At 35.6% G+C, this 16985-nt stretch overlaps 2 protein-coding genes across 4 annotated transcripts; one reads left to right on the top strand and one right to left on the bottom strand.

Annotated features, from left to right (window-relative positions):
* Positions 1–6004: 6004 nt before the first annotated feature.
* LOC116159121 lies at positions 6005–7582 on the bottom strand. Its single transcript, XM_031472038.1, has one exon. The coding sequence runs from the start codon at positions 7580–7582 to the stop codon at positions 6005–6007; it is 1578 nt and encodes a 525-aa protein (XP_031327898.1).
* Positions 7583–7844: 262 nt separating this feature from the next.
* Positions 7845–12726, top strand: LOC116159603 (the record flags this gene model as incomplete). 3 transcript variants are annotated; one of them, XM_031472626.1, is given in 8 exon segments in its annotated part: positions 7845–8574; positions 8628–8745; positions 8802–11131; positions 11182–11546; positions 11592–11826; positions 11875–12034; positions 12092–12202; positions 12255–12726. In XM_031472626.1, a coding segment is annotated over 1 exon segment (1710 nt). In that variant the 5' UTR covers positions 7845–8574; positions 8628–8745; positions 8802–9147.
* Positions 12727–16985: the final 4259 nt, after the last annotated feature.

Below are 16985 nucleotides of genomic sequence, written 5' to 3'. Positions count from 1 at the left end.
GATGGCGCTTTTTCGGAATTGAATCTTACTTTTTTGTTCGGTGCTGACATTTTGTACTCGCGTATGAACTGAATATTAAAACGCAATGTTGCTTGTATATATGTGAAGAAGTTTGCTTGCTTTCGGTCTTGCAAAAGTCCAACTTGGAAGACTTGCATATGATTATGCTGAACAACACGACATACCCCACAGGTTTAATAAAAATTTAAAAATAGCAGGCAAAGATTGGATAAAATCTTTTTTAAACAATACAAAAGAAATCTCAGAACTCCTAAAGCTACATCAATGGGGCCTAATGGGCTTTAATAAAACAGCGGTCCAGAAGTTTTTTGAAATTTTAAAAGAAGTTCGTGATAAATACAAATTTGATGCAAGCCGAATTTATAACACAGATGAAAGCGGACTTTCATCAGTACCCACAAAGTTACCGAAAATTTTATCTCCTACTGGGTCTAGGCGTGTTGCCAAAATAGTGACAGCAGAGCGAGGAAAAAACACCACCATTGTCTGTGCTGTTAATGCATTAGGAAATTATGTGCCTCCTTTCTTTATGTTAACGCTTGCTTAACCATACGAAAGTGTCTAAACGTTACAATTCTAAAGCCGCGTTTACACAACAGTTTACACTTCCAAACATTGCCTATTGCAGAATGCAGTTCCGATTCCGTATAAGAGAAAATTTGAATCAATTTGCACTGATACTAAGGAACCTTCCACTATCAAAAATGTAAAAAAGATAAGAACATGAAATAAAACCTACAATTTTGAACGATGACTTTGTACCGATAATAATCCCTCCCACAAAAACGTATTCTGCAGGTGCCCATCAACAACGTCGCTTTATTAATTTTGAGAATTATAGTGATAAACATGTGATAAAAAAACAACACCAAACTTTAAATAACTTGGAAAACTTTTATTGCTCTCTTATTAAAATTCGGCAGTCGATTGAACCACTGGAGCGAGCGAAAAGTGATATGTAAACGTCTTTTTGATTGTAATAATGATCATTCATCTTCATCTCCACCTAAAAACCTAACTAAGCGATATCACCAAAAATGTGAGAAGTTGCGACAAAAATGTAGAGAACTATACCAGCTAAAGCAAAAATACAAATCCATAACCATTAATAGAACTTTCAGATTTTACAAAAGTGCAGCTTAGTAAAAAAAAATTCGTAAGTGGTCACTGTCGGTAAAAGAGATGGCAATGTCTGTTTATTATACATCACCAGCAGCGTATAGAACCTTAAAAAGATATGGCGATGAAGTTAAACTTCCGGAGCACAATCAAGAAATGGCTGAGAGCTTTCGACTTTAATGTTGGATTTTCGGACGAAGTCTTTAAAAGGATATCTGCATCAACAAAGAGAATGACAGAACAGCAGAAAATTTCCATTTTATCGTTTGATGACATGTCCATCAAAAAACATTTGGAATACAATAAAGTAACAGATATAATAGAAGGTATGCATATTTAGTTGTAAACAAAGTAAAGTTAATTCAATAAATTTGTAACTTATGTTGATATAGGTTTCCAAGATTTGGAACCGCTTCAAGAAAAACACAATTTTCCGGAATCAAGAATATTTAACGTGGACGAAACGGGCATCACTACCGTTCAAGGCCGAGCATCAAAAATTATTGCTGTTACAGGAAGAAAACAAGTAGGCTCTCTCACATCGGCCTAACGCGGTGAGTTAACTACTGCAGTAATTTGTATGAGTGCAAGTGGCATTTTTGTTCCACCTATAATCATTTTTCCTCGGGTGCGAATAAAATCTCAATTTTCTGATGGAACTCCACCATTATCAGTTTGCCATAAATCTGGGTGGCAATTAGAGTTGTTTGAGAAATGGTTTGATCTTTTGTTCTTCACACCCAAGCTTCGAAAAGTAATCCAATATTACTTATACTTGATGGACATAAAACACACACGCAAAATATTGCAGCAATAGATAAGGCACGAGAGAACGGGGTGACAATTTATATTTACCACCGCACACCAGTCATCGCATGCAGCTACTAGACGTTTCATTCATAGCACCTACTCAAGAAGTGGAAATATGGTTGAGAAACCATCCAGGACGTTGCGTTACCATAAGCGAAGTCGGTTCTTTGTTTGGTAAAGCATATCTCAGAGCTTCAACGCCTCTAAACACCATTAACAGTTTTCGTAAAACTGGATTATGTCCTTTAAACCGCAAAGTATTTACAGAAGATATGTTTGTTGCAGCTTTGCAGTGTAGACTGACTCGAAGAAGGATGCAAAGGCGTCCGCAATGCTTCTGGCGTCCGTGAACGAGGTGTTTTTGTACTCAAAAACTCCAGGTAGTTGACTTCCTCCTCAACGACTTGACGTAGTTCCAGAATTTTATTGGAATTCTTCCGCAGATCCATTTCAATTTGATTAATGTACCTCTTATGAGCAATGTAGATCATTCTTTTGAGTTCTTTTCTTGTTTCAATGAAGTCTTCCGATTGGCCCTGTAATCGAAACTTATTTTTCTGTTTGATTTTCTTAATAATGTCAGGGGCAAGTGGGGTAATTACAAACAGTCCTACGTGAAACATGGCGGAACGGTTGTTTAACGCCAGCATCGCCGAGGAGCTGTTGGAGTAGCTGTACAGGTGTCAGCACATACCTGGGGCTGTGTTTATGTGCATCGGTCGTTTGTGCATTTGTAAAAAGGATTAGTTTGTACACAGATCGTGAGTACTGTCATTTTTTTTTAATTTAATTGTAAGAATCGCCGTCTTAGACGGTTTTGTGTTTCAATTCGTGTAAGTTATTATTTTCAGATTTTGTGCATTTAGCTTTGTAAATTTTATTGTCATTTATTATTTGTGTGTCAAAGTAAAGGTCAAGGATTCGAGTTTCTCAAATTTTAAGTTTTCTTTTTTTATCCCGAGTGTGAAACGAGTTTGGTAACGTAAAAAGGTTTGGATCATCGGTGGGACTTGAATTTCATTCCAGAAGTGAGTTAACAAGGGATTATTTTATTTGGAATTTATTAAGGGAGGTATTAGCTACCCCTTGTCCGGACGAGAAAAGGGGTAGTCGGACTCATTTTACGGGCCCTGAGATTTGTGTTTTAAAGAGTTTTATTGAGATTGAGATAGCAAGGGTAAGTTGTGAGGGTAGTTTCAGTGTGTTGGGAAGTTTTCACAACAATATGTTCAGTCACACTGATCAAATTTCGCGCTGTTCGGAGTACTAATGATGCGTATCTCGCCCAAACGCGACATATCAATAAATCTCAAAATTAGCTACTGTCCCCCTGCGTGAGAACGTTTTTTTTTTGGTTGGGGGAGGGGGGATTGTTTTTAATGTTACCGGATAATTTTGAAATTGGCCAATAGTAGTGGTGTCCGTTCGCTAAATTTCAATCTCATTGGATACGTTGTGCTGGGTCAATCTTTGGGCGTGTGGGAAATGAAAGGCGTAGGTGGATAGTTTTGAGGAAGAAATTATGGGAGATTCGCGAAGACGGGCCAGGGAAGCGAACGCCTGGCAGGTCGCGGAATTATTCGCGGGCGAAAAGTTGCGTTTCGGCGGCGTAGAGTTGTGAGAAAAGGAGGTCGCGGAATTATTCGTGGGCGAAAAGTGGCGGTGTCGTAAAGGAGTTAAACGCGAATTCGAGAGTCAAGCGGAAATAAGCGGAAACGTTAATTGTGGTTGTCCGTTTAAAATCGAAGTTAAAGAGGCGCTAACGATCGACCAATCAATCAATAGTTTTGAAGGGTGAATGTCGTATTGATATCGACGTGTATTTGGAATATCAGTGCCAGAAGTGGATTTACCTGCAGTCTGTAGTCCTGTCGATTTCTCTTGGAGATACCGGCATCTTCACCGCCTAAAAGAGGAAGATCACTAAAGAAAAAAAATTCAGGTACTGTGAACTTGATCTGTTTTGGTGAGATAAATCTTTCGAGATTGAACTGTTATAGATATAGTTTTTTAAATAATATTTTAATCATAGCCTGTAGTTAACTCTAATTGTATATCTGTATTAGGAGGTTCTTGTGTTAGTTCCTACACGGGAGTATCCCGGTGGAAAAGGTATTAGGACCAACCAGACGCTTCTTGTAGTTGGTAATTAAGTAGGAGTCATTGACAAGAGATATCACAGACAGAGTGGTCACTGATAACCCTTTGATCAAACTCAGGAGGGTAGAGTTAGGTTAGTTTGTTGCTTTAGGTTTTTCTGTAGCGTAAGTGATTATAAGGAAGTATGGAAGTGGAAGAAGTAATATAGCGAATTTAATGTGATATTCTGTTTAAAAAAAATGTCAATATAAACCCGGTAGTTACCCGAATTTTACCTTTTTTTTCTTCTCTATGTCAAACTGCTCGTCAAATATGTAAAGGCTGAGGTGGACGGTAACAAAACGAGATTTACCCCGTTACGTCGTAATACGGTAGGTGGAAGACGATTGAGTTGTGTTGTAGTAGAGATTTTAAGCGGACGAAACCCCTAGAACGTTTAGAAGAGTAGTTTAAGTAACGAGGACATTACAAGCTGGGATCGACACCAGTGTCTTTTCGGCTCATTCCACTCGCCACGCGTTTACCTCGGCGGCCCGCAGAAGAGGTCTATCTGTGGATACTATTAAGGCAACGGTAGGATGGTCAAAGAACTCGGTAACATTTGTCAAGTTTTATCACTTACCACTTGTTACTGACCTCTCAAGTTTTGCAGAGACTGCACTTCGAGGTTCCTCTCCATAAAATATTTTGATTTTCTTTTCTTATACCAGAACAAGCATTTCGTTTTTGTATAGTAAAGGCTTTAAACATCTACATGTTAATCAATGATCATGGAGGAAGTGGCAGCGACGTACAATTAAGATAGAACTTCAAAAGGTAAGTTCGTTTAATCTTATAATTATTAACTTTTAATCAATACATTTTGTAGGTTACATTAATAATAGGGTATTGTGGAAAATAGTTACCAAAAATAGTGTTGGAATGAAACTCATTATAAACGCAAAACAAAGAAACAAAATTACGATTCTATTTTTTATAGGCATAAAGCTAAGGATTTGCCAGTACTGAAAATAGGAGATCCAGTGTGGATAATTGACATCAGACAGTATTGCAAAGTTGCAGAACTTTGTGAGAAACCTCGTTCCTATGTAGTTGAACTCGCCTGGGACAATTTAGACGCAAGAGGTCGCATTTGATATATGCTCCGTATCATCATGAACATTTAAACGAAATACCAGTTATCCACACAGAGCAACCTACATTGTCTTGTAAGAGTAATACTAAGTGTGATGAAATTACGATTAGTGAACACAGGGTAAATGAAATTTTGGGAAGCAGTTAATGTATAAATAATGTAGCCAATGAATGTGTTGAGCGGGATGTTAATAGTGAAGAGGTTAGTTGTTATGCACGCCCCAAACGTAAAGTGGCGCGCCCTACTTATTTAGCAGACTATGTAACCGACTAATATAAACAAAAGAAAAAAGGGGGATGTACCGCCTGGATATTTGACGCGTGCATTATAGCCAAATTCAGACTATGATTTGCGCAGTGCACATATACAGCTTGTGGACACGATTCATTTACTTTTACAGCACATCCATTATATCTACCACTCATGGCACGGACACCATCCTGCGTAATATAGTTATGTTATAAAAAATACGATGAAAAAGTATATGTAGGTACCTTGTCCTCTCAGAAAGTTAGGTAATATCAATTCCTATGGCTGTTAACCAGAGCTGGGACGAATCCTCAAATAATTGATTCGAATCACGAATCCGAATCTTCAGTAGTGATTCGAATCACGGATACTTCTAACGAATCCATTACGGCCTATAAAATGATTCGAATCCGAGGATTCGAATACAAGTATTCGAATCATGTACGCGAATCATTTTTTGGACACCGGAGATAATTTGTTTGTAAAAAATCAAAGCTGACTTACTAAAGGACAAAAAACACAAAAAGTGTAGCTTTATTGAAATAAAAAGAACAAAGACGCACAAGTTACTTATTTATTGTTAGCTTTAGATAGCACTAATATTTCAAAATTCTCATCAGTTAAACCATTTCTGCGAGGTGCATCGATTATGGTTGCAAATGAAAACAGTCTTTCCACTGGTCCGGACGACGGCAGACATGTATTGAATTGGGTCGAGAGTTTCTTTAGCCGAGGATATTCATTTAAACTATGTATATTAGATGCTTTGTCCTCCAAATACCGCAGTAGCTCTAATTCAATCTTAGTTGTTGTAGACCTAGACGCAGATGTAGGTTCACAACGTTCACGTGCATCGACGACAGTAAACATAGACCCATTGTCTCCGGTTCCGCTGAAGTCAAAAAATTCGTCTAATGACTCTAATGCATCATCCTGGTGTGAGTTCGGAGATGTATTTCCTTCGCGATCTATCTTTTCCGCCACCTCCACAATTTGTTTTTTTATATCGTCTATTGTTATAGTAGGATGTTTTACAACATTGTACCATCTAAATTTGAATTGGGGTAGTAAAACAGCAGCAAACACAGCTTCCTTAGATCTTAAATTCAAGAGGTCCGAAAATCTTTTCCTGAGGCTATCTAAACACATTTGCGTTATTTGGTCACCACCATAGATAAATCTTTGGGATTGTAGCATTTTTTCATACCGATTGGACAGAGATAATAAACTTGGTAACAGAAACCCAAAAAACGTATTATTTTCCCCCTGTAAAAAGTCCAGTGTATCAGCAAGGGGCTTCATCACTGCACAGTACTCCTCCAAGTATAAAAGTTTCGTATCTTTAAATGGCTGTAATTCAAGAGCTCTGGACAGGGTAGCGAGTTTACGCTTTTCTTGTATTATTTGATTTACGGAATCATAAGTCCATCTAGTGACACCCGGGCTGCTAAGTGTGTGTCCCAAAATTTTTTGGATTATTTCGTTTGACTTTGGCCTATTAGCCTTGTGCCAAAGCAGGCGGCATTTAAAGAACGCATTAGTATGCCTCGTGCGTAGGAGTGTATTTGTTCCTAGGAAGTTTTTGTAATCTGTTGTACCGATTAGATTGAGGGTGTGACTTGCACAGCGGACATGTTTCGGCAAGGAAAATGATTCCGTTGTTAATGGATCTTCATTATCAACGTTGGCGATACTAAACACATCTTCTTCTTCTAGGTCTTTATCTTCATCTGCATGAAATTCTTTGAACGCCTTAACGAAGTTACTTCCGTTGTCTGTGATCGTTCCAACGATCTTATTTTGGGTCAAACCAAATTTAAAATTGATGTTTTCAAGAATTTCTGCAATATTTCTATACGAATGAGTCCCCATAAATCGTTTGCAAGCAATTGCAGCCGACCCTCTGGTTGAGTCTTCCTCAATCCAATGTACAGTCACTCCGAGAAAACTTCTCCTTTTATTGGACCAAATATCAGCGGTCGTGCTCACAAAGTCAATATTTGATAGTTTCTGTTTAATATCACACATATTTAGTTCATGATGTTCGCTTATCCTTTTCATTAGCGTCTTTCTAGATGGCACTTTCACATTCATACCCTTGAAAAGTGCTAAAAAACTCGGATGTTCGATGATATTTAGGGCTGACATTGTACTCAACACAAAATTTTGGATGCGATCTTCAAAATTAGCTTGACTAAATGGGTTTTCAGTAGCCTTGTTCAAAACGTTTTTTAGCGTTGGCTGCATCAATTTCGGTTGTTTACTACATGCCCAAATAGCACACGATATAATATGTATATGCGTTTTTGGTCCATAATGTGGAAAAGATATACAGTATATTCAATGTATATTGTTTTTTTATGCTGAATATTCAGATAGTGGTATGTATATTCATACTATGTACTAGATGTACCTAGAAAAGATATAGGACGTACCCTGTTTTACACAAATTGTTTTGAAATATAACCACTACATTTTGTGTTTAGAATCTGCGATACCTATATACTTATATTTGTAGGGTGTTTTTCGCAAAGTCTAAAAGTTTGGCCCTTTTTAATAAAATTTTACAAATATTCCCAAGATATTTCAGACCTATATGTATAACAGATGCAATGTATGCTATATGTATATTTACTACTGTAGGGTCTATTTTCAAATCCAATTTGTCAATCTGGTTGCATGTATATTCATACTAAAAACATAATATGTGCTATGTATATACTGATTCTGAATGTATTCCTTCCTTTGTTTTTTTTTAATGAATAAACAAAGATCCCTTATTTTCACTCCTTATCATGACTCATGAGATTTCAAATAAGTATTCAAAAGTGAACAATAAATTAAAACGAATTCTTTCGCGCGTAATGGAATGACGTTGCAGAAAGCACATTACCCTATGCGTTGATCACGTGTTCTCTGTACTCGTCTAACATGTAAGAAAAGCGAATATTCATCTCTTTTTACTTATAACCTCGTGACCTGAGTTCGTTTTCGTTCGATTCGATGTAAGTACACGCAAGTGGAAAATTACTAAATTACCTAACCTATTTGTCGCTGCTGTTTCCGTTGATTTTTAAGATTTTTCTTTTTATTAGATCACCAGTTTTTGAAGTGTTTTGTGTCCATATTAATAACAATTGGTAAGGTACTTATTGTTTGGATTATTTAAATGTGTATCATTATGTAAATGCAGCAATTACTATGGATAGCAAAATGAAAAAGAAATTAAGTAGGAACACGAGGGAAGGTTTAAAAATGTCCTTAAATATAATTTCTGGGAATGGTTCTGATGTTATTGAGGGCATTGCGGGGTAGGTGTACTAATTTTATTAAAGTTCATTACGAAGTATAGAATTTTGTATTTCAGTCAACGTTTCAGTTGTGAAAGTTCCATTAATATCAACGTTACTAGTTGTAGTAATCCCGGTGCACCTGATTTACAGAATAATTCTGAATTTGAAGAACTACTAGCAACGTCACATAATTTATCGTGAAATTCTGGAAATGATTTTGACGTAACCGATATACTCGACTGTGATAATTATGTAACTTCCCAAGGTGGTGAAATAAGTTTCGATTTTATTAATCAGGTTGCTGATCCTCATGCTGATCTCCCTTGTATTTTACCAAAAGCAACACCGTCGAAGGAATTTGATTTCAATCATTTTAAACATAAACTTGCCGAATGGGGAATTAGTGGAAATATATCACATATGAATATTTCAAAACTTTTAAGTATTTTAAAAACAGTACCAGCATTAAATAATTTGCCAAATGATGCCAGAACATTAGTGAATACTCCGCGATCAACTGCCGATCAAGTTCGGGTTATGCAACCAGGATATTTTTGTTATTTTGGTATTGGCACCACTTTGCGTAATTTATTTACAAAGTTCAGTTACACTCCGTTAGAAAATAGCATCATTGAGTTAGGAGTAAACATTGATGGATTACCTATAAGTAAAAGTGTTAAATCTACATTTTATCCCATTTTATGTAACATCAAATCGATAGAAATATTTAAAACTCATATTTTATTAATTGGGTTATATCATGGAGCTGATAAACCTATGGATTCAAACGATTTATTGCAAGAATTTGTGGAAGAATCTATCAGTTTATATAACAATGGAATTATTTTGAATGGTATTATTTGTAAAATTCGAATTGTGATGTTAACTTGCGATTTACCTGCAAAATCATATGTGCTGAAAACTAAAGGTCACATGGGGTATTTTTCTTGCTCTAAATGCAAGCAAGAAGGTGACCATGTTGAAAGAGTATTGTGTTTTCCCGAAACAAGTTTTATAAAAAGAACTGATGATGATTTTCGTAGACAAACTCAATCTGAACATCATATTGGTTGTAGTATATTAACGAAACTACCACAGTTCAATATGATTAGGGATGCTCCCCTAGATTATATGCACCTAATTTGTTTAGGTGTTGTCAAAAGAATTTTGGCAGGTAAAAAACATGGGCTAATTTTTGGGAAACCTCCATACAAATTACCAAGTCGTGATATTAATAATATATCGGAGAGATTAAAAATTATGAGTAAGTTTATTCCAATGGAATTTTCCCGCAAAACAAGGCCCATTACTGAATGTAGATTGTACAAGGCTAGTGAATTTAGATTTTTTTTATTATATGCAGCACCTGTTGTGTTGAGAGGTATTGTGAAGAAGGCAATCTATAACAATATTCTTACTTTACATTTAGCAACATCTATCTTAATCAGTAGGGAATTTCATTGTCATTCTGATTATCTCAAATATGCAAATGATTTAATGTTGCATTTTGTACAAACGTCTTTAAAATTATACGGAGCAGATTTTGTTGCACACAATGTTCATTGCTTATTACACATTGCTGACGATGTGAAGTACTTTGGGGAACTAGACAACTTTAGCGCATTCCCATATGAGAATTATATGCAAAAGTTGAAAAATATTTTGAGGAAACACCATAAACTTTTGCAACAAGTTATACGGAGAAGCATGGAAACTGAATTTTTAAATTCGATGGGAAATATAGGTAGTAATGAAATTACTCCTTACTGTACTCAAGAACATTTTGATGGGCCTACCATAATAGGTTGTAACAAACAATTCAAAGCGATCAAATTAAGTAATTGCACTATTAAATTGAATCGTGCCGATTCTGTAGTGCAACTAAAAACTATGGAAATTGTCCGGGTGTTTAATATTTGTACAACTGAAGATGATATCAAAATTGTTGGCAAGGAGTTTATTGATAAACAAGAGTTATACTTACAGCCTTGTTCTTCGTCTATTTTTCATATCTATGAATGTCAACAATTAAAACCAACTTTTTCGTCGTGGTCGATTAACGAAATCAATCATAAAGTAGTGCTGTTACCACATAAAAATGGTTTTGCTGCTTTTCCAATGTTGCATTAATTTGGATTTGAAATATTTTTATTGTACATGCTACCTATTCAATGTACAGGGTTTTAAATTAACATGGAGAAAAAAACAAGTCCTTGGATGGTGGTTCGTTTTACAAAAGAAAATTGTGTGGAAATGATACCTAGCAATTGGTACATGTCCAAATCGTCAAAGTGTTATTGGCCTCCGAAAAAATCAAATAAGGAAATAAAGAACCTTTTATTGCAAAGACATTCTCCATCAAAAGAATGGGCGTTATTTGATGTTGTTCTCTTAGGACAATATGGTAAGTTTCTTGTCTAGGAATAATTATATATTTCAAATCTTTTCTTACAGCTGATGTAAGTAAGGCTAGCAAAAAGGCTTCCAAAGCTAGAGAAACCGATGAATTAACAACCACATGTGATGAAAATGTTGAGAATGTAAAAAGAAGAAGGAACAAAAATAGGAAATATAGTTCGTCATCTAACTCAACTGCTTCTGAGGCAGAGTCAGTGGACGATAATGATTACCCTACTCCACCAAGATCAACCGATGCTAGTCTCCATCATGAAAAAGAACAAAGTTCACGAGCCTCATCGAAAGGATCAACTGTGTCAGCTGTATCATTATCTTCAATTTGAGGCATGATGTGAAGCAACCCCAAATTAAATCTTCATCAAATAAGTCTACCCTTATGTCAAACAAGGATTCTTTCGAAGGTATATGCGCTTTTTTTTATTAGATAAACAATATGTTTGCTGCAGAATTCCAGAGACAAGTGTTGCGACAACTGCATTTGATTAATGCAAAACTCAACCAACACTCAGAAAATTTCAATGTCATATTGCAAGGCGTTAACAATCCTACATTACCTGGCAATGTAGCAGTTGTTCCTATATTTGACTTGGGAGAAGTTAAAGATTTACTTCCAATTTCATCCGAGACAAATTTGAACGAATAGAAGAATTGCTTGCTAACAAGGATTGTGCCTCTTCATTTGTAGGTATTAAGGGTTTATATAACAAATCACTACATGATATATTTTAGGCAGTTGAATTAAGTCGAACTGGTGGAGAAACTGTAACTGAAATTACAAAAAGGATCATGTATAAGCTGTTCAATAATGCAATTGGAATGACATTCAGCTGGGACGGAGCAAAAGGGAAGAAAAAGTTTAAACAACTAAAATTAGCAAGTGTAATCATAGGTATGGATATTTTATAAGGTGGGATTTTGTTTTGTATGTTTTATTTCGTTTAGATAGTGTGAGATTAAACAAGAGGACGCAGCAAGCAGCTGATGACGAAATAATTAAAATAATCAAATCATGGTTGGTTCGGGCCAAGGACATATATCATAATAGTAATCGAGCAAGGTAACGTACGATATTAATGTTTAATAATAGAACATAAATTATACTGTTTTAGCAATCTACAACAAACTGTTCAAGAAGAAGCAGCTGCCGATAATCTCTAAAATGATGTATTTTATATGCCTATATATGTGCAAAATTCATGATTTTACATAAATATTTCAGTTACAATTTTCTTTATTTCTTGGTAGAACTGCATGTAAGTATATAACATACGTATGTACATTTCACATTCGTATTATATATACATGTATATTCATAGTGTGTACGATGTAGATTATTAGAAGTTTCACTGAATATGAAACAAATCCATAGTACCTGTGAAACATATTCATAACATGTGTTATGGATGTACCCATCAATATTCTCAGTATATTCATTGCATATACAGATGTGGAACCAATGTAATATACATATCATGTACCAAGAACATACACAATGTTAAATATGTACATACATTGAATATTTATATATCCATCTAGGCATATACATTTAATATGCATACCATATACTTGTGTTATTTGGGTGTTGGCGTTAATACATTATTAGTTTCGCTTTCGTTGTCGATTCGCATTTTAATTCGTGAATCTTTCTTAATTTTTTTATAAGAATTGTAACCATTGACGTTTTCAGGATGCACTCTTTTTAAGTGCCTCACAAAATTTGATGATGATTGTAATTTTCCTTTAATGTGTTTCACGTTGGGTAAGCACAACTGGCAAGAAGCTTCAACGTGATCATTTTCTAGTTTTATCACTTTAAAATATTTACCGTCCAATATTGCAACACTTTCACATCTACCAGGCTCGTTGACAGTCTTTTCTACATTTTCTTTCTCCGAAAGATTTACATCGTCACCTTTTTTTTCATTTTTTCTAAAAAAATCAGTCAACTTTATTGGTCTCTTCTTTTTATTCCGTGTTGTAGATAACTCGTCATCTGTCGAGCTCGAGCTGTATTCCCTAGGGGTAGAATATGATGGATCGTTGTCTGATGTATTGGCAAAGGGGTCTTCTATGCTATTTTCTTTATAATTGTTTATTTGAGGAGACACATCAGCATCAGCAGACATCGCCATGTATTCGGCATCTAATGATGATGATGCCAATGTCAAATCGACCATCTTTTTTCCTCTACTTGACATTATCGGCACTTCAGGGGCAATACTGGGACCCAGAAAAAATGAAAATAAATAATACTGCGAATAGAACCCACTGTTATGTAATGATTATTTGAAAAAAAAACATTCGATAGTGTAGTGCAATGTTTCGAATATTGTTTGGTAATTGGTAGGCATATACTTTTAGTATACATACGTTTAATTGCAAATTAACTTGTAGATTTCTATAATACCTACAAATGAAAAGTGCGTGTTTTTAGATTTTGGACTCACAGAAGTAGTGTCGTGGAATTCATATTTCAGTTGAAATAAGAAATTATACTTATAAAGCAAAAGCAATATAAGAAAATTAGAAAAATCCTCGTGTAAGATCGAAGGGACTTCAGCGCATTTTTGTGTGACAGATTAGTATTTTATTATCCACATTCCACATTTGATGAAAAGAGTAAAAACAATAAAATTATAAATAAAATATCAATTAAACTTGACCACGCCAGTTTTGAATTCTCAGCATTAAAACTGAACCGCTATAACCTAGAACGTTTATGTTTGTGAATTGTGATATCGATTTTCGTTATCGTGACTGGACGTAACTGAATTCGCGGAAATGTCACATCGAATCGTTAACATTTTCAGGTACAAACTAAACGCTGAGTGAAGGATTTCGTAGAATTACGTAAATAACGTAGAAACAAAACTCACCCAAAGTTTAAGAGAAGGAGCTACGCTAATTGGTTGTAGATTGTAGAACCGGAACAAAATTAATGTTTTTATTCAATGCCAAAATGTACAAAAAAAAAAGCAACTGAACACACGAGGAACGAGGAAGCATCTGACTTACAATTTACATGCGCGGGCGCACTCGGAAGGGCAAACGCAAAAGGATTCGCATCATCATTGTTAGGAATCCTTTTGTAATGGTGTCATGAATCCGAATCACGAATCCTTTTCTTTTAGAGTATTCGAATCCTCCAAAAGGATTCGAATCCGGGATTCGAATCCTAAGTGATTCGAATCCTCCCCAGCTCTGCTGTTAACCTTGATAACAAAGTTTTTATGTTTCCCCAGGATGGGCCATCATCCACGAATCTATGGCAGCATTATAAAAGGTCTGAAACAGTTTCAATACTCATCCAACGGTTGCAATTTGTTTGTGCAACTGGCTTGATAAATTTTAAGTTAACAAACAGGCACGAATAGCAAAGTGACAGACCTGATGTTCATAAACACGATAAGTTTAAGAAGCGGGAATTTTGAACATTGTCTTAATGTTCTCACTGTCTCATTGTACCCACCGCTCCCCTACGTGTCGTACAATAACTTTAAATCGTGCTACTTTCCAGTGACATCAGGAGTGCCTCAAGGATCAAACTTAGGACCACTCTTATTCCTCCTGTTTGTGGATGACCTAATACCATGCCTCTCATGCGAAAAGGTAATGTTTGCAGATGACTTAAAAATATTCATAAATGTCAAAGTTCGGACTGCCAGATATTACAAGCTAACCTAGATACAATACAAGAGTGGTGCGGTAAATATGGCTTACAACTAAACATTTCTAAGTGTAAGGTTGTAACGTATACAAAAAAGTTAAGTCCTATTTTATACCCATACACATGTGACCTGACAACGCTTACACGTTGTAGCTCCACCATTTCTATGTTCACTTTCAATGACCACATCAATAACATTTGCAAGTCAAGAATCCGAATGTGCGAATTTATCATACGAAACTGTAAAAGCTTTACAAACATTTCTTCTGTGAAGGTGTTATATGAAACACTTGTTCGGTCCAAGATGGAGTATTGCTCTCTGGTATGCTTTCCCTATTATAACTGTCACAAGACTAAAGTTGAAGCTGTATAGAGGAAATTTCTTAAGTTCTTGTTTTTCAAGATTGATGGTATTTATCCTCCCATTGGCTACGACCACAAGTTACTCCTCGTAAAGTTCAATGTCTATAGCTTAGATTTTAGAAGAAAGCCAAATAGTGTAGTAATTCTATATAAATTGTTAAATAACAAAATCGATTCTATGTCTCTTGTTTCCCAACTTAAATTTACTGTTCCACAACATTTGTTTCGTAATCTTAATACCTTTTATTATAAGACACCACATACCAACCTACCGAGGAAATGTCCTATATTTGTCATGTGTGATAACTACAACACAATAGCGTCAGAATGCGATATAAACTTCTTATCCTTACAAGCACTAAAGGATATTGCATCTACTTCAATACGTTAAGACTCTATGTAAGCTTAAATTATTTTGTGAACACTACCTAAAAATCAATCTACCTATTTTTTTTTCTTTCTCTTAAATTTGTTTATTTATTTATCCTGACGGCCTCGTGGGCTTACTTTTTTCTCGCGTGACTTATTTGTAAAATAACACACTTATACCATAAATAACTATTATCATATACCTTTAATTTGTACTAAATCACCGTTATCAACTCTGTATGTTGAATTTTTGTCCTGTAGTTGGAGTATATCTGTTGGGCAATAAAGAAATTATTATATTATTATTATATGCCCGAAAATTACCATAATTTTCTACAGGCATTTTAAAGTCCAATGGTCCGAAATCTCTAGGCCCTCTTAGAGTGTGTCCTTGTCTACCACATAGTAAAACTGCTCTAATTATGGGAATTAATTTCTTTTTGTTTTCGATTTGTTTTCGCTTTCTCTCAGCGTCAAGGCCTGCCAATACATCATTTGCCTCATTTTCAAAGATATGTTTGAAATTTTGAACTTTCTCCATGGCGTTTTTGTGATATTCCTTGCTTTGGTACTCTTTAAGTTTCTCGACAGCTTTTTTTCAATTACGGAAAGGAGCAAGCACAAATGTATTGGCAGTTTGGTGAGTGCCTTTGCCAGTAAACTCTTGCGAGAAGGCTATGCAATACCGGCAGTATGCACCATCTTCTTTGCACGAGTATGTCAACCATACAGAAGAACGTAGCCAGGAATGTTGAAATTTTAAATTACGTTTGCCTTCAGAAATAGGAAACTGATTGGTTACGTCTTGGATCCACGGGTGTTCAATGAGTTGAATTTTCTCTTCATCAGATAGTCGTTGTTTGATAGAAAGTGAAACGTCATTTGGAGGTATTGCGCAAATTGCAAAGTTTTTAGAGACTTTTCTCCGTTTGTTTGTGAAAATCTGTGAATATGCCGAACAAGTGCTGTGCCCCTAGATGCCGATGCAACTACGCAAACGGGGGAAAGGTACATCTATTTAGTTTTCCCAAACATGAGACATTACGTGAAAAGTGGATTACAGCCATACCTGCTACCACGTACAAAATTCACTGTAACACAACATTCAAAGGTAGATATGTCATTTACATTTCCCTGAAGAAAATATTATTTGGACTATTACGGAACAAGACTCACGAACTGGTCAACTTGTAACAAAAAAATTAAAATATCCTAGACTTAATTCCGATGCAGTACCAAGTGACAATATATACGAAATTGAGTTTATTGCACTAAATGTTTCCGGAACATGCATACCTATTATGTTTAGCAAAAAACACCCAAGTGATATTAAAATCGAGTCGCGTTTCATTTAATAAGTGACTAGAACCAACGCGTATTGTACAATCATTGCAGTTTATTTTACAAAAAGGAACCACCCAGTAAACACACATATGTATGA

The sequence above is a fragment of the Photinus pyralis genome, unplaced genomic scaffold (genome assembly GCF_008802855.1).
Source record: "Photinus pyralis isolate 1611_PpyrPB1 unplaced genomic scaffold, Ppyr1.3 Ppyr1.4_LG1, whole genome shotgun sequence".
Taxonomy (NCBI): Eukaryota; Metazoa; Arthropoda; class Insecta; order Coleoptera; family Lampyridae; genus Photinus; species Photinus pyralis.
The sequence above is the reverse complement of the archived record's forward strand: the minus strand, read 5'-3'. Positions and strand labels throughout refer to the sequence as shown.

Bases quoted from the DNA above. Each gene is read 5' to 3' on its own strand.
- LOC116159121 (XM_031472038.1), bottom strand. From the start codon at position 7,582: ATGTCAGCCCTAAATATCATCGAACATCCGAGTTTTTTAGCACTTTTC.